The 25,686-nt window shown below is 51.6% G+C and overlaps 1 protein-coding gene across 1 annotated transcript in view; it reads right to left on the reverse strand.

The window, feature by feature from the left end:
* The window catches only part of VPS13B (vacuolar protein sorting 13 homolog B), a 2,934,705-nt gene that overhangs the window by 51,775 nt on the left and 2,857,244 nt on the right, over positions 1-25,686 (reverse strand). Inside the window, exon 58 of the mRNA XM_085605186.1 lies at positions 24,816-24,986. Within this exon, the coding sequence (XP_085461312.1) occupies positions 24,816-24,986 (171 nt within the window). The remainder of the gene's footprint in view (positions 1-24,815; positions 24,987-25,686) is intronic.

A 25,686-nucleotide genomic window follows, 5' to 3' on the forward strand; every position in this document is an offset into this window, starting at 1 on the left:
CCACCGGTGGAAAATCTCCTCCAAGACCATCTGGTTTAGTTCCCATTCATGGCTGACTGACGAAAGCCTGCTGAGCCTGTCCGCCTTTTCGTTTAGCACTCCTGTTAGGTGTACTGCCTTGAGCGATATTCCGTGTAGGATCGCCCACTCCCAAATTTTCTGGGCCTCCTGCGACAACGGAAGAGATCTGGTACCCACTTCCTTGTTTATGTAGTGCATGGCCGTGGTGTTGTCCGTGCGGACAAGAACCGTTGAACCCTGCAATCGTGGAAGAAATGCTTGCAGTGCCAGACGAATCACTCTGAGCTCCAGGAGGTTGATGTAAAGAAGGCGGTGCCGGGGCAACCAATGCCCGCTTACATGTAAGTGTTGAAGCACCGCACCCCAGCCTTCCAGCGAGGCATCTGTTGTTACAACTTGAGGAGCCGGATTGCTTACGAAGGATAGACCTTGGGATAAATTCTCGTCCTTTGTCCACCACAAGGCTGCTTTTTTCATTGCCGCAGTAATCACCACCTTGTCGTCGAAGGAGCTGTGTACTTGCTGCCATTGCATGTCTAGTTGCTCATGAAGAGATCGCATCCGCAACCTGCAGTGGGGTATCAGAGGGATGCATGAAGAGATCACTCCTAGAAGGGATTTGTAACAGCGTTCTGAAAGACACTTTCATTTTCTCAACAGATGAGCCAATGACCTCAGTTTTTCTTGCCTTTCGAAGGATGGAGAAGCCTTGTTGAGAGACGTGTCCAGGATAGCCCCTAGGAATCGTGCTTTGTTGGACGAACAGAGAGACGACTTCTCCCTGTTGAGAGTCAGACCCAGATTGCTGAACAGAGTCGTACATGCCTCGACTGTCTCTTCCACTGTCCGCCTGGACGGAGCCTTCAGCAACCAGTCGTCCACGTAGGGGAAGATTTGAAAATGCTGTTTCCTTAGGAAAGCTGCCACCAGTGCCAGCACCTTGGTAAAGATCCTCGGGGCAGAGGGAAGTCCAAAGGGTAAAACTTTGAATTGGAAGTGGCTCTTGGCTACTGTGAATCGTAGAAACCTCCTGTGGGCTGGATGAATGGGTATGTGAAAATATGCATCTTCGAGATCGAGAGTGGCCAGGGTTGAGGAGACGCAAGATACCCTGGAGAGAGACCATCCGAAAGGATTGACTGATGAGATAGGTGTTTAGCTCCCTGAAATCTAAAATGGGGCGCCATTTCTCCAGCGTCTTCTTGACCAGGAAAAACCTGGAGTAGAAACCTTCCCCTTTCTGAGACAGGGGAACCGGCTCCACTGCTCCCTTGAGGAGCATCTGATGAACTTCGAGCCGTAAGAGGCGCAGATGTTTTGAAGGCATAGCGACAGGGGGCTTGGAAGGAGGCATATGAATAAACTCCAGCGTATGGCCATTTTGAATGATGTTGAGCACCCAACGGTCTGATGTTATCCGTTTCCAGTTGTGGAGGTATTGAGACACCCTGCCTCCCACAGATGTTGACGGGGAGGTGGGTACAGCAGGCAGAGCCAGAACGCCGCTATTGCCTCTTGGAGGTGTCACGTCCCTGGCGATTTTGTTTTCCTCTAGTGTTGGACCTAGAGAAAGAAGAGGTCTGGCCTTGTCTTTGTTGGTATGTTGGTCGATAAGACTGAGACGTTGAACCATAAGAAGAGTACCGTTGTTGTTGGTACGAACCTCTGTAGGATGTGGTACTCTTCCCCCTGGCCCCACGGAAAGGAACCTTCCGATACTTTAGAGTTCCTAGAGATCTTGCCGTCTTCGTATGCTTTTTAATGTCCTGGAGGGCATCGTCGATATGCTTGCCAAATAATGCCTCACTATCAAACGGAAGGTTCAGAATTTTGTTCTGGACCTCCGGCCGGAACCATGTTGCCTGGAGCCAGCCTTGGTGACGAAGAACAGCTGCGCCTGCCAGTGAACGGAAAGCTGTCGTGGCAATATCCATGGCGCAGTCGATCACTTCCGCTGATATAGCCTCTCCCTCCTGTAGAATCTTCTTGGCCTCCACCTTGGACTCCTGTGGGAGCTGGTCCAAATATGGTGAGAGGTCGCACCACATTTGGCAATCGTATCTACCAAGGATCGGCATCGCATTCGCTGCCTGTACCAAAAGACTTGCCATAGAGGAAAACCTTTTCCCCGCATTATCAAGGCGCCTGCCTCCTTTATCGGGAGGAGTTGTCAGGGGTGCAGAAGGATTGTGTGCCTTTCTTTGGGCCGCCTGCAATATTACCGAATCCAGCTTCGGTTGACCTATCAAGGACGCTGGACTATCCTCAGGAGCCTTGTACTTCTTCTCCGGGCGTGGCAAAACTGGTATGACAGTAGCCGGGTTTTTCATTGCCTTCAAACCCTCGTCCCAGACATGGCTGACAATGGGAATGGAATGGACCAATTTCCTGTAGGGCTCCTTGAAATCATGAAGGAAGCGTTCCGTTTGAACTGAAGGCATAGGAAGTTTGAATCTACTGGAGGCCCTTTCCATCAGTTTGTGAAATCCCCCAATGTCTGCTGGGGGAGAATCCACTGGATCAGGAGTAGGTGAAGCTGTATCCGGGATCACATAATCATCCCACTCTACATACTGGTTAGACCTGTTGCCATCATCCTGATCCTCGTCCGAGGAATCATCCTGAACATCTTGGACCACTGGAGGTACACCTGAGCTGGATACCTGCGGTTGTGAAACCATCTGGGATGGTTCTCCCGGAGAAACCACTGCAGAAGCTGATGGTGTAGGCACAGCATGTACCACAGAAAAAGTCGAAGGAGGAGAAGTAGCTTGAGAAAACCTCTTCCTATAATCCTGCAACATGCCCTGGAGATCTGCCAGGAGGGAAGAAGGGACAGAAACCATCTCCTGGCCTGCGCCTTCCTGACGACGATAGGATTGCTGGTATGAGCACTCATGAATGTATTCGCCCTCAGAATCAGTGTCTTGGCATTTTACCAATAATTGTGAGAAGCTATGGGCATAGCCAAAAGAATCCTGATCATCCCTGTCAGAGTCCTCTTCTTCCTCGAGCAACAGTGCGGGAGGCAAGGGGCTACCCTCCTTGGAGACGTCATTTCAGGCGTTATCCTCTTTAAGGAAATAGTGATCCTCTCCGTCGACGAAGATTTCGTCAACGGTACCGCCAGCGATGGGGTTGTAAGAGAAACCATCGTTGACTAGGTCGTCGACGGAAGATCCACCGCCGGCGGTTGAATCTTCGATGAAGAGATGGGCGTCGTCGACACACTCCTGCCGTCGTCGTAGTTGCTCTCGTTGACGACACCGTCATCGCCGCTACCGTCGTCGACACCCTCGTCGACACTCTCGTCGTTGTCGCCGTAACCGTCGACACTGACGGCGATATGTGGCTAGAAGGTACCGTCAACGGTGCAACTTTTTTCACCTGAGATTTTGAAGTCTTCGTCGACGGAGTCTTCTGCAGTGTCATCGACGATCTGGAATCTTTCTCTGACTTCTCAGATGTTAGAGAAGAGGGCTTTTTAAAAGCTTTAGCAGACTCCACCACTGCTGCAGCTGAAGATAGTCCTTCCCTCTCCTTTGTACCATGGTGAGGAGATTTGCTAGGACTCCGGCTCTCAGACTCACGAGGGGTCTTTTTTGAGGCCTTAACAGGACGTTCTGAGGATGGTGAAGGGGAAGCCCTACCCCTTTTTACTGACCTTCTAGATGAGGTGCCAGATGATGAGTCCTCACTGTCACTTGACAGAGTTTCCTTCCTCGACTTCAGCTTCTGGAGCCAAGTGAGGAGACAACCCTCACGGTCCCGGAGGGTCTTTGTAGAGAATGTGCAGCAGATCTTGCAGTCCGCTACCTTGTGATCAGGGTACAGGCAATAAATGCAGTCCTTATGCCTGTCCTCCACATACAGCCTCTTCTTGCCACAGGTGGGACAAGCCTTGAAAAGGGCTTTCTTCTCCTTGTCAGACATTTCCAGATGAAATACCAAACAATTCTGAAGAACAAATGCTGAAAAAGTAGTCAACTAGAGTTGAAGTGAGCAGAACTCAAAGGAGACTCCCTTAGCACAACGTGCGGTAGAAAATCTGAGGTTCTCTCAGGAGGGTTCTATGGGGTGAGGCTAATCTGATTGGCTGTTGCTTTACTTTGGTCTCTTTTGCAAAAAGAGGTGGATATGCTACAAAAGGGAATGAGGCCTAGGCCTTTTTCTTTCTCTTTTGTACCTACTGCTATGTTATTTTGTTTACCGAGACTCCCATTCCGACGACGGGGAATGATACAAGCTATGGGAATCTATGAAAGTTCCCTGCCCTTCTTTTGCAGTACCACATGGCAGTGCTGTTGTCCATGAGGACCTGCACCCAGTCCCTCCTGATGGCCAGTAGGACTGCTTTTTGTGCCAACAGATTGATGTGGAGATTGATCTCTGCTGGTGACCAGAGTCCTCTGATTCCCACCTCTCCTTGATGGCTTCCCCAGCCCAGCAACGATGCATCCGTCACAACAGTTAGGTATGGGTTCGGGTAGGGTGAGGGGTATACCACCGGTCCAATTAAGGTCTAGCAGCCACCGCTACAGGTCTGTTGCAGTCTCCTCACATTCCTGAATGGAATATGACACGTTCCACTGATTCTGAGCCCACTGAGACTTCAGATCCTACTGCAGAGCCCGCAAGTGTCATCTGAAGTGATCCACTAGCAGGATTCATTAGGCCCAGAGACCAAGAAGTCTCAGAGACACTCTCATTGAGACCCAGGTCAAAGGTATAAACATCAGAATCATAGCCCAAAGGTCTCAGACTCATTGAGGCAGAGGGAAGGCTTGAAACAGCACCTTATCCAGGATGGCCAGATGAAAGGAAGCCTCTGCAAACGAGTCAGGTGTAACTTCAGCACATTGATGGAGAATCCTAAGGATGTTAACAGATTGCCCGTTGTCTGGAGGTGGTGCACAACTGATTGGGACAAGTCCAACTTCAGTAACTAGTTGTCAATATGTGTGAGACCTCTGAAGATGAGCAGCAACAACCACCATCACTTTTGTAAACCCCAAGGGGCACTGGTGAGGCTAAGTGGAGCTCCAAGAACGGCAAGTGTCTGAAATCGCAGGTAACTTCTGTGGGACTGCAGGAGGGGATGTGAAAATAGGCATCCTGCAAGTCCAACGCTAACATCCTGTCACTTGGATCCACAGCAGACAGAACTTGGGTCAGATTGAGCATCTTGAACTTTTCCTTTTTGAGTAAGAAGTTCAGAGGGCAAAGATCTAAAATACGATGAAGTCCTCTGTTTTGTTTTGGAACCAGAAAGTAGGAGTAACAACCAGTCCCTGTTTTTGCTGGTGGTACCCTCTCTGTCTCCCTTGTCCAAGAGAGCTGAGCTTGAACCTCCTTCTGTAAGATGGACAAGTGGCCCTTCAGAAGCTGTTATAGTGAGGGTGGCAAGTGTGTGTGTGTGGGGGCTGTCAGAACCCCTTTCAGAGGGCCAAGGGCCACACAGGCGTTACTGGGTCCAACTGTGGGGGTTGAGGCCTTTTACTCACAATGTCCCAAAGCCCGACTTACTATGGAATCTGAGTAATGGGCACAAACCCCTTCTGCAGTCCAGGGCTCCCTCAGGGGGATGACTGGATGAAGATTAGCGAACACAGGTTCACAGCTAAAAATGCGAGCACCAGCAGCAAAAAATCATTGTCCAGCCAAATACTCACTTTTATGACAAAAGCAAAGTATTTTATTTCTCATGCTAGCCACACAGAGGAAGAATACGACATTCACAAACAATTCCAGTCCTCTGAGGTCAGGGCTCTAATGTCTCTTCTGCGGTTCCCGGTCCCACTCACTCCTCGCATTAGCGATCTTGGTTATTCCCTACTCACTGTTAGTAAAATCCAGGGCATGCCCCACTAGTAGCCCGAGTCTCAAGACTCCACTACAACTCTGATTTAAAGTCAATAGTTTCCAGTTCACATTCACTTGATTCAGCAGCAAGTTCCCCTGGGGTCGCCAGGCATGAAACATGTCTTACACGCTCTGGCATAAGTGAAGCGTTCTGAGCCCTGAAGTGTGCCCCGTCCACAGGCGCTCGCAGTGGCTCAAGTCCACGTCAGGTGAATTGCTCACAAGTGGACTCAGTGGCGGCACTCACATGGAGCAGGATCTCTGTCTTGTGGTTGCGTTCCTGCAGCGATTGGAGGTTTCATGCAGCTTTCTCCTGCGGGTCAAGTGTTCACAAGCTCTAGATTTGAAAAGGGGGGGGGGGATGACTACGACAATCCGGTTTTCGGGTCACACACTCCTCCAACAGGGTCAAACCAGTCACAGTCAATGTTGCTCCCGCTGACCTATGGGCCACCACGCTCACTGTCCCCAGGCTCTGGTCCGACGGCAACGTTATCCATGGCAGCCCTGCTTGGCATACGGTTGCCGCACAAGGCTTTGGTCCTTAATGCATGGCAGTCTTTCACCTTGGGGACCCCTCTTGGAATATGGGGTCACCGCATCGCTACAGCGCATGGCTTCAGCATTTACAGCACGGCAGTCCTTAACATGACTCTCCTGGCATGCAGGTGTTGTCAACTGAGGCCTGCACACGGGCAACAATCTGATCGGTGCACCAGTTGTCTTCTCACACTTTGCACAATGAGTCTAATAGACAGGGCTCCCTATTAGACCTGGCTCCCTCTTATGCTCTCCTCCTCCTCACAGGGCACACTGAACTTGGCAAGCATACAGGTGCAGGTGCTCCAAGCTCCAGGGCAGGTGGTCCTGGATTCCCTGACTGATGTCCCCTTCATTCAGCAGGGAGACTAACAGGCCTTGGCCCCAAACTGGGTCACAGGCAGAAGTCTTGCAGAGCTTCTCCTCCTCACACAGCCCGTCAGATGATCATTTTTGGGGTCTTAACCTCCCAGTCTTATAGTCCATTTCCAGACACCAGATGTAATGTAGTGTCTGAGTTTTATGTTTGGGGTGTGCTTTTTTTGAAGAGCATACTGCTCTGCTCCCTCTTTCTTTTGAGAAGCAGTCTGTTACAGCAGCCATCTCCCCAAAGCTGATAGTCCCAAATAACAGGCCTTAGGTATGACTTGATTTCACACCTGGATGTCAGCCACAGTAATATGTGCATCAAACCTTTGTCCCAGGGCTCCCAGCCGACCTTTTTATGATTCTCTTATTAGCCCCATCTCCTTCCTGAAATGTGCCCAGGTCCTTTCCTTGTGACCTCTCACTGAATGAAAGAGCACCCTTTGAAGTGTACATGGGAAACCTGCCCCCCCCCCCCAGTGTCAGTAACACCCAGCTTGCACGAATACAAAATGGAACCCAAGGCCTTCCATGTATTGTACCATTCACAGGCTTACATACACTCTGTGTATGTATACAACATACACACACTACACAGTACTGTATCCACCATGTACTGTACCATTCAGAGGCACACATACACCCAACACTTGCATTCAATTATTTTTCAACTTTTTAAATTTAGTTTTCAACATAGTGGAATACAGTATTACATCCTTACTGGTCAAGACACACATAGATATTTGTACATTCAGCTGACTGCATTCGTTTACTAATTACTGGTGTGTGGTAGGTCTAGTGTTCCTAGCCGGTGCTTTGTTAGTGTCCTTCTGTGTTAGAAGGAGTGAGGTCTGGTTTTATTGTGTTTGTCTTCAATTGAATGATCTCTCATCTACGCAAGAAAGTGTAGGTGAATATATGAGGGGATGTAACTGTGGATGAACTAATGGGGGTAGTGTAAACTGGGAATACTCTGAGGGAATGAGTGTTCAGTAAAATATGAGTGGATAAACGCAGCTGTGCTTCAATGCTTGTTTATGCGCGGGCAAGTGCAAAGGGAGTTGTGGCTTCTCTTGGGTCCAAGGGGGGTTATCTGTGTGTATTATTAGTTCACGTTTTGCATTTTGTTCTAGTCTGGAGGATTTCCTGGTTTATGGTTGGAGTGGATGTGTTTAATGATGTGTGTGGGGAGTTCGTTGATGATATGGGCGATCTGCTCTGTTCTGAGGTATATTTTTTTTTTTTTTTTTTGAAAAAGTTTTTATTGAGCAACAATTCGGTCACAAGTATGGGCCTACAACCACCCGGGCCGGCCGCTAGGTACATAAGGAAATATACACATATCAAAGTTGCAATCCGTTCCCAGGGCACTGCCCCGCAGTGGCTCAAGATAGTTCTCGAAGAACAGCAAGCGTCAGTCCAACAGTAACAGAAACAAAAGAAAAACAATAAAAACAAAAGGCGAGTTACGAGGGATACCAGTGCGGTTCAGGCTCCCCCCGGGAAACTCCAGTCAGAACATTTGAGCAATCCGCTAAAGAGAGGAGTACCGGGAGGCCGGGGACGGAGGGGGGGGGGGAAAGGGGGGTCAAGGAAGATGAACGTCCCTATGTAGTTGTTACAAAAAGCGCCAGGAACCGTCGAGGGTCAGGGGGACATGGCGATATCAGTGTCTACCAGGGGGGGCGTACAGATGCCTCCGCGATACGCATTCCATTGGCCCCAAATTCTACCCCATGCCCCCGGCTTGCCACGGGCCACATACACTGTCTTCTCCCGAAACATACACCAGTCCATATTCTCCTTCCATACTGACACGGTGGGCGGCTGTTGAGCGCCCCAAAGTTGCGCTATATCCCTCTTGGCAATCATGTTCCCTAGGGCCGCCCACCGAGTCTGAGCCGCGTTGTAGTCATTGGGCTCCCACACATTCAGGACACAGCGACGCACCTCCGGCAGCAGTACAACCCCGGTGACCTGTCCCATAACCGTGTGGACCCGGCGCCAATAGTCCGCCACCTCGCGACACTCCCAAAGGATATGAAGAAAGGTGGCGCTGAGCCCGCAGCCTCGTTTACAGAGCCCGTCGTCGGAAAATCCCATCGCGACCAAGCGCGGACCCGTAACATACACCCGATGGAGAATCTTGAGCTGTACCAACCGGAGACGAGCCGGAATGGCAACCTCCTTGGGGGACGACAGTGCAGACTGCCAGTCTTCGTCATCCAATTCGACCCCATCCCCAGTCCAAGCCTCCCGAAGGCGCACCAGGAGATCCGCCCGGTGATTAATCAATTTTTTATAAATTAAAGAAATAGTACTATCAGGGACATGTCCGTCAAGTACGCGGTCCTCGAGGGGCGAGGAAACAGGGACCGTGGTCCCCTCCCCGAAGACCGAGAGCAGGGCGTGTCGAACCTGGGCGTAGCGGAAGAACTCCCTGTCGGTCAGCTCGTATTCGGCCTGGAGCACCGCGAAAGTCTTGACCGCGCCCTTGTGCCACAGGTCTCCCACTTTGCTGATACCAATCGTGTCCCACTGGTCAAACCCCTTGGTGGTCCACAAGCTGCCCAGGCGGTCGGAGGCAAACAAGGGAGTAGCACATGTCATTCGCTCACTCCAGCCCGTGGCCGCAGTGGCAGCCCTCCAGGTCCGCACAGCAATCTTAGTAGGACCCGTAAGGGTCCGGTCAGCCAGGCGGGAATAAAGTGCCCTGTTGTAGTTCCCGCCGGGAAGCAGGAACTTGTCCATCTCATACGCCGGATTCAAGCCGGGCGCATACGTGGCGTGGTTAATGGCAGATAGCTGCGAGGCCCAATAGTACCTGCGAATGTCAGGAAGCGCGATGCCCCCGTCATACCAGGGGAGAGTGAGCTTGGCAAGAGCAATACGCGCCCGGCCGTTCCACACCAGTCTCCTCTGCAGGCTCTCCACCTCCCGAAAGTAGGCCACTGGGATAACGTCAAAGGAGTTCTGGAGTGCATAGAGGAACCTGGGAAGGGACATCATTTTAAACAGCGCGGCCCGACCCAGCGGGGACAGGGGTAGCCTGCACCACCGGGCCGTGTCCTCCCGCAGCCGCCGAAGTGGACGCAGAAGATTCTGCTCGTAGCGAGCCACCGGGTCCAGCGAAACGTATATCCCCAGGTACTTAAAGCCGCTCAGAGATATTTGAATCGGGAGCCGAGGCGGCAGGAGAGGAGGACCACCAGCGATGGGATAAACGCAGGATTTAGACCAATTGATCGTGAGACCCGAATTGTTCCCAAAGGAGGTCAGAACGTCAAAGAGGACGTTGAGTGACTGCCGCGGTGAGGTGAGGTACAGGAGAATGTCGTCCGCATACAGCGAGACCCGATCTTCAAAGCCCGGGCCCCACCGGATCCCTCTAAGCGAGGGCTCCCAACGGAGCCAGGCAGCGAGTGGCTCCAGGGCGAGAGCAAAAAGCAACGGGGACAACGGGCACCCCTGCCTCGTGCCCCTGCCGAGGGCAAAGGGCCGAGAGACCCGCCCATTCACCACCACTTGAGCCATGGGTCCCGTGTAAAGGAGCCTCACCCAGCCAATAAATCCCTCCCCAAAGCCGAATTTATCCAAGACGGCCCAGAGGAATGGCCACTCAATAGTGTCAAATGCCATCGTGGCATCCAAAGAGACCAGCACGGCCGGCTCGGTGAGGAGCTCCGCCCTGGCGAGGACCCCGTGCAGACGCCGCAAGTTAAGAGCGGTGTTGCGGTGCGGGATGAAGCCGCATTGGTCCGGATGAATAAGGTCGCACACGACACTCAACAATCGATTGGCCAGGACTTTCGCCAGGATTTTAGGCTCTGCATTGAGCAGTGAAATAGGCCGGTAAGAGGTACAGCGGTCACGCGGCTTGCCCTCCTTGGGGAGAACGACTATAGTGGCCAAGCGCTGGTCGGCCGGAAGGGAACCCGCCGCAAGAGAGTCGCGGAACATGCGGCCGAGGAAGGGCGCAAGCTTATCAGGACGCAATTTGTATAGTTCAATGGGCAGACCGTTAGGACCCATAGCCTTGCCCGAGCGAAGGGAACGAATCGCGGTCGCTATTTCATCCGACGATAAGGGGGCGTCCAGCCGCTCCCGGTCCTCAACGGACAGGCCGGGCAGAGCAATATCTCTCAATAGGAGGCGAGAGTCATCTTCGTCCCTGTCAGTCACCGGGGAGTACACCGCCCGGAGGTGGTCAGCGAAGCATTCCACAATCTCATCCGGTTCAGTCACACACCCACCATCCGCAGCACGCAACTCGGGGACCACGCGATTCACTCTCTCCTTTTTGTCCAGCCACGCAATCAACTTTCCCGCCTTGTCCCCCGCGTCATACAATCGGCCCTGCTGCTCCCTATACATAGTTTTGGCCGCGTCAGTGACCAGGGACCTATATTCGAACTGTTTCAGGCTAAGGGCATGTAGCCCGTCCGGAGTAATATTCGCCTCCAAGGCCGACTCCAGCCCCGAGACGTCAGTCTCCAGCTTCACCACCGCCTCGCTCCTAACCTTCTTGGCCACCACTATCTGGGCGAGGGCGTGTCCGCGTATAACAGTTTTAAAGGCTTCCCAAAGGGACAACGCAGACGACACCGACCCCTCGTTTTCACTGAAGTATTGGTCCATGGCCTTAACCAGGCTGTCACGAGTCACAGGGTCCCGCAGGTACCAGGGGTTAATGGGAGCTATCCGCCCTGCGGACCGCGGCCCGGTGTCAAAGAGAAGCCACAGCGGAGAATGGTCGGAGATACCACGCGCCAGGTGTCTGACCTCTCGAATCCGACCAGTCTGCGCCGCTGGCATAAGGAAGTAGTCTAACCTGGAGAGACTCCCATGCGCCCCCGAATGAAAAGTGAACTGGCACTGGGTCGGATGCAGTAGTCTCCAACTATCCACCAAGCCGAAGGTCTCCAACATCCCACCCAGCCATGACTGGGCAGCGGGGAGGGTCCTCGGTGGGTGACGATCCAGTTCACCCGAAACCACAGAATTAAAGTCCCCGCCCATGAGCAGGAGGCCGTCCGGGAGGTCAAGCAGCATTCGACCCAAATCAGCAAAGGTGGAGTTCTGGAGGCCCGGGGGGACGTAGACTGAAACCAGGGTAAGGGGCTGCCCCTCCCACCTCCCAATCAGACACACATAGCGCCCTCTGTCATCCGAGACTATCCTCGTGATCTCCACCGGAAGGGAGGTTCGCAGGAGAATGCCCACCCCCCTGGAGCCAGTTGTGAAACCAGAATGGGCTACGAGGCGGTATCCCCCTCTGTGCATCGCATGGCAGACATTGCCGACCAAATGCGTCTCCTGGAGAAACACCACATCAGGAGTCAAACGGCGCAAATATTGCAGTACAACACCCCGCTTAATACGGTCCCCCAACCCATTGACGTTCCACGACATAAGCCTCAACCCGTCTCCCCCCATCCCCTCCAATAGAGCAAGAAGCCCCCAGCCCGCAGCACCGCTCCCAAATATGGATAAAAATCAATTCCTCGCCCTGTAAACAAAAAACACACAACTAAACAACCCCTCTTCCCCCCCAACCCCACCCCAAGTCCACCGCCCCCCACCCTGCACCCCTGCGGGCCTAAGACCCCCCCCAACTTGCAGTGTGCCTGTCGCCCCGCTAACCCCATTCTACAAAAAGACCCCGGAGGAGGAAAGGGACCCGAACCCGCCCGCACCCCTCACGGGTCCTGGTAAAACACAGTATGCAAAAGAAGTAAGACCCAACTGTACAGTGCAAAAACGCAAAAGCAAGGACCAAAGGTCAGTCTAAGGGGACCCGTCACCTGCGGTGCCCCCAGAGGGCCCGGGCCGGCCACCCCCGTCCGGCAGCGAGTCCAGCCAGTCACTTGCGGCCACAGGAGTGTCAAAAAAGACTGTCCGCTCTCCATGCTCCACTCGAAGTTTCGCCGGGTAGAGCATCGAATACTTCAGGCCTAGCTCGCGGAGACGGCGCTTCACCCCCTGGAATCCCATCCGCTGTTTCTGGACCAGTTGCGTGAAGTCCGGGTAAAAGTTGACGATCGAGTTCTCGTAGCGGACCGGGCCACGGGTCCGTGAAGCCTGCAGAATAGCATCGCGGTCCCTGTAGTGGAACAGTTTAGCCACGATAGGCCTCGGGGGGGCCCCCGGCCGCGGCCGGCCGCCAGGAACCCGATGGGCCCGCTCCACAGCGAAGAATTTACTTAGGCCAACCGGGGACAGCTGCTGCAGGATAAGTTCCTCGACCACGAGGTCCACCGGGCGGCTGTCGGAGGACTCCGGTACCCCAATGATACGGATATTGTTGCGTCGGGCCCGTCCCTCGAAGTCCTCAAGCCGCCGGGCCATGTGGTCGTTGACCACTCTAATGTCCCCAAGCGCGGCCCGCAGATCCGACACCTCCGCACCCAAGGTGGAGGTCCGTGTATCAAGGGCCTGGACCTTCTCGTTGGTTTTAGAGAGGTCGGCCCGAATCAGGGCGACGTCGATCGCGACAGTGTCGATCTTACGGGCCAGGGCCTCATATTGCGTCGCGATAGTTTCCCTGATGCCCTCGATGGCGCCCATAATGTCCTGTAGGGAAGGTTCCGCAGCGACGGTCGTGCCTCCCCCCGCAGCATCCGGGGAGAGGCCAGCAGCGCCAGGGGACCCCCTGCCCTGGGTATAGCGGTCCATGTTGTTGCTCTGGACCGCTCCCCCGCGTAGTGAAGCCTTGGTCTTGCGCCCCTCCGGTCCCCCTTTGCCCGCCATGTGAGCGCCGTCACTCAATGGGACCTCCGATCAAGGGGTGCACGGGTGCCAGAGAAAGGATCACAAACTGTCGGTGTAGGGGTCGGAGGCGTCAGACCCGTCCGTAGCAGATGGAAGCAAACCTCGGGCAGAGGCCCAAGAGGCACCCCGCCACCTTGAGCACGCACGCCAGCTGATCTCCTGAAGGCCAAAATCGAAACCGAAAGTGCTGAATCGGTGACTGGCACCGCGCTGAGGCCGCTGTTGTTCAATTGCAGCCCGGCCCCACGGGTCACCTCCACCCCGGCCTCCTCCGTCGGGTGGGTCCCAAAAGTTCCGGCGACGATAACTCAGGATTCCCAGGTCCGATTAGAATTTTGGAAAGAGATATATAGTCAGCTGGTCTTCTTCTCTCAGATTCCATACACCAACTCAGGATAGTCTCAGGATTTATTCCGAGGAGCAGAAAGGGTCCGGGGAGCCCTGTGCTCACGCGACCATCTTGGATGCGCGCTAGGCTCCTCCTCTCTGAGGTATATTTAATGGTGTGTAGGAGCGCCGCCCATTGTAGGGAGATACAGTGTCAATGACATTTGTATATCATTTGATTGTAATAAAATTGTGTTAAAAAAAAAAAAGTAGGGAGATACGGTGTTTGTGAATGCTTTGAACTTCTTCTTGTCGAAAGGCGTCCTCCTCTTCTGACGCTTCCCATTTGGTGACTGCACCTATCCAGGTGCTATTAGTGGCCCTGTTGGGGTTCGCCAGTGCATAGCAATCGCACGTTTAGCCAGTAGCAAGGCAAGGGATGCAAATTGTTTCTCAACTTTGCATTGTTTGCAGCACTTGAATATGCCTAGCGCACAGCTGTCCCAGGTGGCGATGCCTATGAGCTCCATTACTTCACAGAGTGTAGTGTGTACTGCCTTCCAATAGAGTTGTAGTCCTGGGCAGCCTCCAGAACATGAGGAGGAATGATGCGTTGAGGGCGGAGCACCCTGGGCATGCAAATAATGTGTTGGGGAAATATCGCTGGAGGTGTTCGGGTGTGAGGTGTGCACGGTGTAAAATAAAGAATTGTATATTCTTAAAACGGGAAATGTGTGACACTTTTTGGGGGTACTCTAGTGCTTGCTCCCATTCTTTTTCATGCAATGGCCTCTGGAGATCCTCCTCCCATTTGTTACGGAGGGGGGTGAGTGATATTGCTGTGAGGTCAAGGATGGCTCTATATATCCATGTTATTATGTGGCATCCAGGGCCCATTTGTAGTATTGCGTGTAGGACCGGGTGTGTTGCAGGTTCCCTGTTTGTCATGTGCCAGGCTCGGCGACAATCCACCACCAGTTGACCATACAGGAAGAATTGGCCTTTCTGTGTCGGCTACTAGTTCCTCAAATGGGAGGAGGAGTCCATCTGTGAATAGAGATCCTTTCCCCGTGAGTGAATGGTCTGTCCAGGCTCGAAGAGCTTGTGCTATGTAGTACTTGCGACCTCATGGCAGTCCTGCCAGTGGCAACAATGGGGAGTACAGTGGGGTTTCTCTCGAAGTTGGTGGATGCGTTTCATGCAGGTGCGTGCCACTATTACCTGCAATTAATGAATTACTGTTGGCTTGGGACCTGGCAGTAGTATGCGTCGAATCGCTGGGATGGGTATTGGGCCTGCATCCGTACTCTCCTAACAAGCGACCTGCCATCCAGCGTGACAGCCATTGAAGTTGGGTGGCTAGGAAGTATGTCTCGAATGATGGGGCACTCAGTCCGCCCCAATCTATGGGAGTTGCATTTTGGCCATGGCAACCCGTCTGCGCCTGTTGCCCCAAATAAGGGGGCCTAGGAGTGTGTCCAATTCTTGAAAGAAGGAGCAGGTGGGGACTACAGGTAGATTTGCGATGTGGTAGAGGAGTAGTGGGACTAAAACCCTTTTAGCTATAGCGATATTACCGAGGGTGGTTAAGGGGAGAGACTTCCAGAACCCGACAGAGGATCATACGCCTGCCAGAGCTTTGGGATGATTGCCTTTGTATATGTGTTGTGGAGTGTGATATAATCATACTCCCAAGTATCATGGGGCCTGTCAATATGTATCATTTGTGGGCAGAGATTGGCCGGCAATGGATATATAGTGGATTTCGCTCAGTTGACTTTTAGGCCGGCTCCTGCCTCAAAGTACACCAATGTTGCAAGGATGGGGAGAGGTCCAGTCTGATGTCACGTACATAAAGTAACAGATCATTTGCATACAATGAAATGCTGTGTGTAACCCCCGCTAGGGGGATACCCACTTTGCTTGCCCTCCTCTCACAGACGGATCGTTAATGACTCCATCGCCATGGCAGAAAGCAAGGGAGAGAGCGAGCCGTCCTGCTGTGTGCCCCTCGATACCACAAAGGAAGTGGAGATAAGGCAACCCAGTCTAATTCTAGATGTGGGTTTTGTATATATTAGTTTAGTACATGTTCGCAACCTTGGGCCCATCCCCATTCAGTGGAGCATGGCAAATAAGTAGGGCCAAGATAGAGTATCGAAGGCCTTCTCCAAGTCTAGGATCAAACATGCGGCACTGGGGTATCGCACTGGCTCTGGTCCTGTACGTGGAATAACCGCTGAATATTATGTGAGGTGCATCTTCCGGGTACAAAGCCGCATTGATCTGGATGTATTAGGACTGGGAGGACAGTTGCATAGCTTTCTGCCAATATTTTACTGAGCATTTTATTGACTGCCGTTAGTAGGGTTATAGGCCAATAGGAGCCCAGGCAGCGGGGGTCCTGATCTGGCTTTAGAAAGGCGACGATCAGTGATTCCCGGAGAGTTTTCAGGAGCATCCCCTCATATAGCGCCGCCTCAAACATTTCTATCAGCCGTGGCACCAGCTGTTTGGAGAAGGTGTGACAGTACTCTAGAGTGAGGCCGTCAAGGCCAGGGACTTTGTTTTCAACTAGGGATTGTATTGCTTGTATTATGGCCACAGATGAAATGGGTGCGTCAAGGGTGACCTTGTCTGTAGCTGCTATGCGTGGTATCCGGTGAGCAGCGAGGAATCTGTCTAACTTCTCTAGGTCCAGTTGGTTGTGTGTTGCATACACCTTTGCATAATGTCTGATTGAAAGCGGACTACCGTGCCCGAGATCGTGAACACGTCTGTGATGGGACGCAAGATGGCGTCCTGCTGGAAAAGCCACCTCTCTATGCGCCCAAGCTGCGTGCACTCTGAAGTTATAACATCTGAGGTCTGCAAGCACCTCCGCATAAATGGTTTTGGCGTCTGCCACCTGTGCTGGTGAGGCCACATTCGCATCCGCTGCTTGCGTCAGCGCTGCTAGCTTTCGCTCCTCCTCTCGTATATGCCGTTCCAGAGTCTTATGGACTCCTGAGATTTGTTGGATGCAAGTTCCTCTGATTACGGTTTTTAATGTGTCCCATTCGATTGCTCTTATAGATACCGTTTTGGCATTTTCAGGGAAATAATTTTGGATGTATGTTCTTTGATCATGTCTGAATACTAGGTCCTCTAGGCATTCGCGATGAAGACGCCAGGTGGGAACCTGGGGCTGTGGTTGCTGTCAAACTAGGGTGAGCCCATGTACATCATGATCGGAAATGACTCGCCCAAGATAATTAAAGTCCTGTATCATGGGAATTATATGTGGTGTGCATAAGAACCGATCCAGACGTGTTCTCAGATCATGTGGGATGGAATAGAAGGAGTATAACTTGGTCTCGGGGTATTTGCTACACCATGCATCTGTTAGGGACCAGTGATTGACCCATGAGCTGTATCACAGTGTTTGCTCGATGGCCTGGGAGGCCGGGTGTGGTGGATGCGATCTGTCTAGGGAGAGGTCTAGTGCGCAGTTATAGTCTCCCTCTAATATCCAGGGTGGAGTAGTGAGTTGTGCTAGCGCATGTGATAGGGAGTCCCAGAATTTCCCCTGATCGGTATTGGGAGCATAAATGCTACCAATTAGTACCATTTGACCGTCTAGTATGCCCTCCAGGAGGGCATAGCGCCCTTCCGCGTCTATAGTTCTGTGTAGCTCCTGAAATGGGACCCTCAGTCATAGCCAGATAAGCGCTCCACGTGGTTACGCGAAGTATGTGGTTGCACAGAATGTGCCCAGCCAGCGTTTACGTAATTTGTCCAGTTCCCCTGTCGTTAGATGTGCAAAAGGCGGCATGTCCAAACTTAGTATACCACTCATACTCTAGTTCATGTTGGGGTCAGGGATGTCTCCTGCGCTTGCTAGACTCACATAAGGCTTTTGTAGGATCTACATAAGTGGAAGGACCTGGTATGTGGTTACCTTATGTTGCATGTGTATCTCACATGGATAATCCTGAATGTGACATTTGTAAAATATGCACCAAGGACTTGTTCAGCAGTGGACTATTGTTCATATGACCGTGCCCGCTGTTTATGGAGTCACCAATGGAAGAGTTGCAGAGTGCGCACGCGACATATTTCTTCTTCTTCTGAGGTAAAGATTTATGGACGTCTTTCTTCCTCTGTGGCGGTTGATGCTGGCCCTAGTTCTGCTGCAGCATGTAGAGCCCTCCTGCATTCAGCAATTATCTGTTCCAGGTCTGGGGAGCTTATGGTTGGTATGCGTGGCGTGGGTTTAGTACCCTGGGTAGGTTTCTTGGTCCGATGGTGTTAGCCCTTGGGTGCCTTTAAACGTTCATTGCGTTTTGAGGTTAGGTTTTGGCTGATTTTGATGATTTTGCTCTATCCAATCATATGTTTCCGCTGTGTCTGTGAAAAACGTTCTAGTTACATCTTGCATAATCTTGAGACACGCCGGGAATAATAGTGAGTATTGAATTCCCGCTTGACAAAGTCGGCATTTGACCTCCATAAACAAGGAACGTTGGCGTTGTACTGCTAAGTAGTAGTATGGAAACAGCATGACATGTTTACCTTCAATCTGAATGGATCCATGTTGCCTGGCGGCCCGGTGCACAACATCTTTGTCCCGGTAATGAAAAACTTAACCAATAGTGGACGAGGTGGGAATCCCAGGGATGGGCAGAGTGCCGGCACCCTATGTGCTCTCTATTGAGAAGAAAGAGGTTAAGTCTGCCATTGGCGTGAATGTGTGGATCCATATTTCCATGTAGTTGATGGGGTCAGCTCCCTCAACGCCTTCGGGCATACCAAGAACGCAAATGTTACTTCTTCTCGAGCATCCTTCAAGGTCATCTGTGAGTTCTTCTAACACCGTTATTCGGTTCTGCAATGTGCGTAACATTTCTTGTTGCATCTACGCTTGTGGATGTGGGGAGGCTAGCGTTTTCTCACCATCTGCGACCCTGTCCATACTGGTTTTATAACAGCCAAAGGGGTATCAGGAATCGTCTAGCCCATTGTGTCTCAGCAAGGCTCTGTGTAGAAGGGGGACAAGTGAGCTTTGTAGACATGAGAAGAGAAAGAGTTTTGGCGGTGGCGGAGTAGAGGGACAGTGTTGTTGCGCTTGGCAGCACCATGGTTTTGGTGCCCGCGCACGGTGCAGTGGGGGCTCTAATTCTGTAGCCATTGTAACCAGTTCTGGGTAGCACCACGTGTGTTATGGTGGGGGCTAGGCAACAGAGGGCCATGCTATGGTTGCCGCTCATGAGCCCGTGTTCTTTGCCACATGATCATCCGGCTGCATGTAGCCACCTAAGTCTAGGGGTACTTGTAATGGGGAGTTGTTGCCCCGCGTTTGGGGGGTTGCATCTAGGTGCCCGCAACCATACTGGTGGTTTCTCCAGGGGCCGGGACTAGGAAAAAAGCCCTAGGCCGCACAAGAGCATCCAGCCCTGAGGAGCCGGTGGGGGAGGGGCCAGGTTGTGTGCTCCCTATACTATTACCGCTTCTAGACACTTCCTCTAACTGGCGAGGGCCCGCTCCCTTCACCGCTCACCTGGTTGCTCCACTGTGCCCACTCGCACTGGACCCACGGGTCAGCATTCATCACAGTAGCCACATCAGGCTTCTGCAAGGCGTCTTGCCGCTGCTACGCCGTGCAACAGGGCCGCTTAATTTTATCGTCCCACTGTTCAGGCTTATCTGGTTGCGAGGTTTGCCGCTCTAGGGAGTCCTTCCGGCTTCACTTGATAGCTCCTCAGGTGTGGATCGGAGCATATGCGGAGAGTTTAGTTTTGCCATTTTACAGTTATCAGGCCCGCCTCCTTGCCTCCGCTGCCACCATGTTGGTACGAAGCGATGTGCGCGGCAGGCTGTAGAACTCCCAGGTTCGAGTTTCCGGGATTGAGTACGTAATGCGACAGTAGCTGCAGTGGTATTTGTTCTGATGTTTCTGTATGGTGGTCGATCCAACGTGGATTACGGACGAGAGTCGAGCCAATTCACGAAGCCTCAGCCCAGCACATCCGCCATCATGGCTGGCTCGGCCACGCCCCCACTTGCATTCAACATGCACACACTGTACCACTCACAGGTACCCATACATGCAGCACATAGACTTATCCTGCCAGCACTGCTCACTTCATGTATTGTACCACACAAAGGTACACATACAACCAGCATATAGACTTATACTGCATGCAATGCACAGCACTACATCCTTCAGGTACTGCACCACCTGCATTTACAGCACATGCATACACCACGTATACACTACTCAGTACTGCATTGTCAATGATTGACAGCATCCCTAGGCACATATACACTGTCCGACCTCTACCTCGAAAATGAGGTTGGATGGTGTGGAGGCAGGGTTTGGAGCTCTCTCTAGTGAATGCCCCTTCTGAAGCCTCAAAAAGGGTGCTATTGTTGGGGAAACAGCTGCATGGGTGCTGAAAGCACACTGTAGTTTTGCTTTCTTTAAAGAGCTCCAGGGAAGAGTCTTGCTTTGTCTCCAAAGATTAGTGACACTTGGACACCACTTGAAAAACATGTGCATCTTATTCATGTGGGGTGCCAAAGCACCATGCCGGTAAACTGCCCTACCCAAATAGTCGGTAGTGTCCAAATCTGATCACATAATTCACAGTGTCTTGGCCATCTTGTATTATCTGTGCCAAATTGGCCTGCAGGTCATCAGGGACTGTGGCCAAGATCCCCCCACCATGACCCACAATGCATGCAAGTTATGTCCCAGGAGGCAACTCGAGTTAATAGCTATGAGGACAAGGTTGGTAGAGGATGACATCCTTTTGCCAATATCCCACATACATTTAGATCCTCTCTCTGGAGGTGTGGTTGGAAATCAAGTGGGATTCAACCTACTTGTAGATGCTTGTAGTACAGGACTCCCTGGTGTGGGATGCTGGAGGAGGTAAGATGATTCCTCCGGAGCTGGTCTGCATTGCTTCGCAATTTGCCCAAGTTCCCATCATGGTGTCCATGAGGGCTTTGTTAAAAGGCCGGAGGAGCAGCTCTGAAGAAAATGCTGGAGCAACTCCGAAGAAGTCTGACCTGGCTGCAGAAGTTCTGTAAGGACGTTTGTTTTTACCTCCATCAAGGGCTTTTGGAGGTTGAGGATTGTTCCTGTGCTCTTGATAAAAAGGCAAAAGATGCCAATTTCCTCATAACCAAGGCAAAATATGCCAATTCTTCTGTGGAAGGTCCAGGTGGAAAGTTGAGACCAGACCAATGGCATCTTTGAGATCCAATAATAATTTATCCTTGTCATACAACGGAGACTCATCATCACCGTAGTCATTATTATGCGGTTCCAGGTCCAAGAAGCAGAGGAAGCATACATACCTTCTAAGTCTGAATACATCTGGGGATGAGAACGGGCAGAGGGTGTGACTTCGGCTGAAGTAAGCTTGCTTCTGAGTCCGATAAGACAATAGTGACTTCATTTGGTGGTGCCAGCGTCAATGCACAGGGAACCAGCAACGGCCTGGGCGAGAAGTTGAAGTAGGTGTTGGTTCCGTAGTTGGAGTGGACATCGGAACGGGGTCAAGAGGCAAAGTCCATATCATGGGTGGATCCACTAGTGGTAGTCATACTGGAGGCCTCCTTGGATCATTAGGGCCTAGAGGTGTGCCAGAGGGAGCCAGAACGGTAACAAAGATATGCAACATGACCTCTTTGAAGGTCGTGATCTGTTACTGCGTTGCTGATGGTCCTGGAATTCGAGCTGCATTTTGATAAGCTGAAGGACTGGTTCTATGGCAGGAGACTGAGACCGAGATCGTAAGGTACAGTGACTTTGCCTGACTTCTCTTGGAGGGGAGTCACGCTTTTACTTCTCATATTACTCCTTTGACTTACCTGATGACTTGGAGCGAGACAAAGACCTATCTCAAGAACAGCCTCGAAAGAGAACGTGTCTATATCCTCAGCTTTGACCGAGACCATGCCCTACAAGTTTTTTTGCAGTGCGCAGCGACAGAGTTTCACCTCGTGGTCTTAAATGGCCTTCGGGTTCATCGAAGCAGTCGCAATGGAAGAGGGGCAGCTTAGATCACCCTCGACTAAAAAAGCAGAGTATGGTTTTAAGTGTAAATAACTGGATTTATGGGGCAAACATAGTTCAGAGAATCATGTTACTTACCGACAGAGACAGCAGCCGAGACTAAGAGCGATAAACTCCACACACCCTGATAATCCCACCACTGATCTATAACACAAAGTGATGCACTGACATAGTTTTACTCAAATTGCCTTAAACTGGCCATGTGTCGGTGGAGCAAGTATGATGTAAAGAGTTTTACATTGAGAAATGCTGTGAACATCATTTTCAAATCTTAAAGAAATTCACAAATGCGGCGTACGGCGGGGTTCGTTGTGGGGAGGAGGAACATCATATATCCCTGTACGCGGATGACCTCCTGCTGTACCTGGAGGACTCCGGTGATGCCTTGGAGGGGGCTGTGGAGATGCTCTCGCGCTTTGGCGAGCTCTCGGGCCTCAGGGTCAACTGGACCAAAACCTGCGTTTTCCCGCTGCGGGCAGATGTCCCGTATTGCCCTCCCACTCGGGATGTGGTATGGGAAGCTAAATGCTTTACTTACCTGGGAGTCCGGATATACCACGATGTCGAAAATCTCTTGGACGGTAATGTAGGGCGCTGCATAAGGGCATTGAGGGGGTGCATGGCCTTCTGGGCTGCCCTCCCGCTCTCGGTGCTGGGCCGGGTCGCGTTGCTAAAGATGGTGGCTCTGCCCCGACTGCTCTATTACTTCCGCACACTGCCGATATGGATCCCGCAGCGGATCTTTAAAGAATTGAAGTCGCAGATCATCAGCTTCCTATGGGGGACGGGACGGCGACGGGTAGCCCTGACGGTTCTGATGCGGCCTAAACTAGAAGGGGGACTGGCGGTCCCCGATTTTGAATTATACTACCTGGCGGCGCAGCTACAAGTACTGACACAGAATGTGGCCAGGGTATTCCGGGGCCCGGAGCTGGGACGAGGGACGGGCATCCAGAGACATGTCCTGTCTTACATAGTCATGCAACAGAAATTAGACCTGAGAGATTTGTCCATCGAGGAGCGGACTCTCCGGCTATGCTGGCAGAGGGGCATGCGGAGAGCGAAGACGGTAAGACCTTATGCACCGGAGATCCCGCTGGGGATGCTGACGGCGCTGCCGCATGGAGGCGACTGGTCCCCGCTAGCGGAGTGGGAGGAGCTGGGGTTGCAGATGGTGGGGGACCTCTATATAGATGGGGTGCTAGCCCCCTTCGGGGCCCTGCAGGAGCAGTTTGGCCTCCCGGATGGGAGTTATCTCCTGCACGCGGCGGTGAGCGCGGCGATACAAAAACACTGGAGAAAGGGGCTGGAGGAGCCCTCTGTGGCACTAACCTGCCAGTACGTGGCAATGGCGGCGGGCACGATTAAGGCGGTGACATGCCTACAGGCTAGACTGCTGCAGGAGGGGTTGGAGCCGCTTGCGGCATTGAAGGAGCGGTGGGAGGAAAGCATAGGCAAACCCATTCCGGACACGATCTGGAGCCACATCTTGCGGAGGACATGGAAGGGTAGCGGGAATGCCCGCTTTCAGCAGGTGCACTTCTTCATCATTCACAGGGCGTATTTGACCCCGGGAAAGATTAGCCGGCACTTTAAGGTACAGGAGGCCGCTTGCCCGCGCTGCCTCACACTGGGAGCTGAACTAGAGCATATGCTGTGGGGGTGCCCGAAGCTCGGGTCGTACTGGACTGAGGTGGGAGAGATCTTGAATACTGCGACGGACAGGGAGGTCGAGTTTGATATGGGGGCGTGCCTGCTGCTCTGGTTCCCTCACACAGCAAAGACAAAAGTGACGAGTAAATTTATTGACTTGGGGCTTATGCTGGCTCAGAGAGAGATTACGTGGCACTGGAAGTCCCGGGAGGGCCCATCAATCGGGCGGTGGATCTCCGAGTTATTAAAATGGTCTAGATGCGAGAGTGAAGTCAGACGGCGCCAAGCGATTAAGGCGGACAATGAAAAGGGGTTAGAGTGGGTAAGTGCATGGGAGCAGATCGAGCAGGCCCTGCAGGATTGCCGGCTCGAGCGGGCGGAAGGGGAGCGTGAGGAGAACGGAGGTCCTTGAGGCTGAGGACAATAGATGTACCCCCTGATGGATGGCACGACTTAGAGTTAGGGACCACTGGAGGGGCCCACAACAGCAGCAGTTGGGGGGTGGGATGGGAGGGGGGGGAGTTCCCTGAGGTGGGAGGGTAATGCTATTTTGAGTTGGATGAGGAATGTAGCTGTTGGGACAGAAAAGCAGAGGCTCCCATGGGGCATGATCCAGGCACCGCTGTGAGGCGATAGTTGTGTTACAATTGCTTAACTGTCTATATATGCCGCCCAGCCCCCGGGATGTGGGCTGAATGGCCGTGTGCATTGCTAAACCGAAGAATATGATCGGAGATTGTAGGGGGTGCCGGTTGCCCCGATGGTTATGTTGCTGAAAATGTTGCAATAAAAAACATGTTTTAAAAAAAAAAAAAAAGAAAAATTAAAGAAATTCACAAAAAAGACAGGTATTTTCCTCTGTAAACCCATGCCTCATTAGAGGTTCCCTAAAACACAAACATCCCAGGAGGGTCCCTTGAAGCACACATTTCCCACAAGTATGGTAAATGTAAACACAGATGGCTCACCAAGATTTCCCTATAACATGGATATCCCAGGATATTTACCTTAGAATACAGATGTTTCAGGCTATTTTGCTTGCAGTACAGATACACCAGGTGGCTTCTTCTGTGACAAAGATATGTATGCAAGCTAGATTCCCATGTAACACAGTGTTCCCAAAAGGGCTCTTTTGTAAAATATGGTGAAATTCAGGTCCACTGTCTGCTTTTGGGATGCTTATGGAACGATATAAGAATCTGCTTACCTAGGAGGCTGAGGCCTAATCTAGACAGTCCTTGCCGAAGGCCTTCACCTAGGTTATCAGGAAGCTGCCGTCTCCACTCTTCTTGCCTGTTGTAGTGCTCCTCGTCCAAAGAGAGCCTGTCCATGTTGCGAGCAAGACTTGTTGCTAAATTTGTCAGCGATGTCAAAGTGCCTAGAACCAGTTAAAAAGGTAACTTATTCTCAGATCTTAACACGGTGTTGTTTAACTAAAGGTAAATCAATAGTGCAACATTTATATTTTGCCTGAAATGAACAGTATAGATTAATTATAATCAATGGCAATGGTACAATTAAAAGCACATGTGACTTTAACAATGCAAGGCAAAATAACGTGTGGTCATGGTTATGGTAATCATTTAAAAATCAATTAAACACTTCAGACACTCTGAATGTAAAATAGCCTTCAATATGTAAGAACCCTGTGCCTAGAGCTACATTCTTCGGACCGAGGACCTAAACTCTTATCGTTTCAATAGAATGGGTGTTCACCATATTTGAATTAATTTTTTCATCTGGTAAGTAAATAGAGCCCTCTTCTTTTGGCTGCAAGTTCTATATGGACTGTGAAAAACAATATTTCAGTTTTTTTTAGAAGATTCCTAAAAAGAACCAAAACTGGTCTTTTGCAATATACCACCGAATTAGGTAACAATAAACATCCGTTATCTGTCAATACCGCCAAGAGACCTCCCTGGAATCTCCCCACCTAGTCACTTCTGTTGTGTAGAAAGTTGTGTGAAAAAAGAAAGACGCTTGGTTTCCTGACAAACTGTTTTCATTCCTAAATGAGTTTCCTTGCCAGAAAAATGAACAACTGCACTCATAATCCATCACTGTATGTGTGCAGTTAT

The sequence above is a fragment of the Triturus cristatus genome, chromosome 5_1 (assembly GCF_964204655.1).
Source record: "Triturus cristatus chromosome 5_1, aTriCri1.1, whole genome shotgun sequence".
Lineage (NCBI taxonomy): Eukaryota > Metazoa > Chordata > Amphibia > Caudata > Salamandridae > Triturus > Triturus cristatus.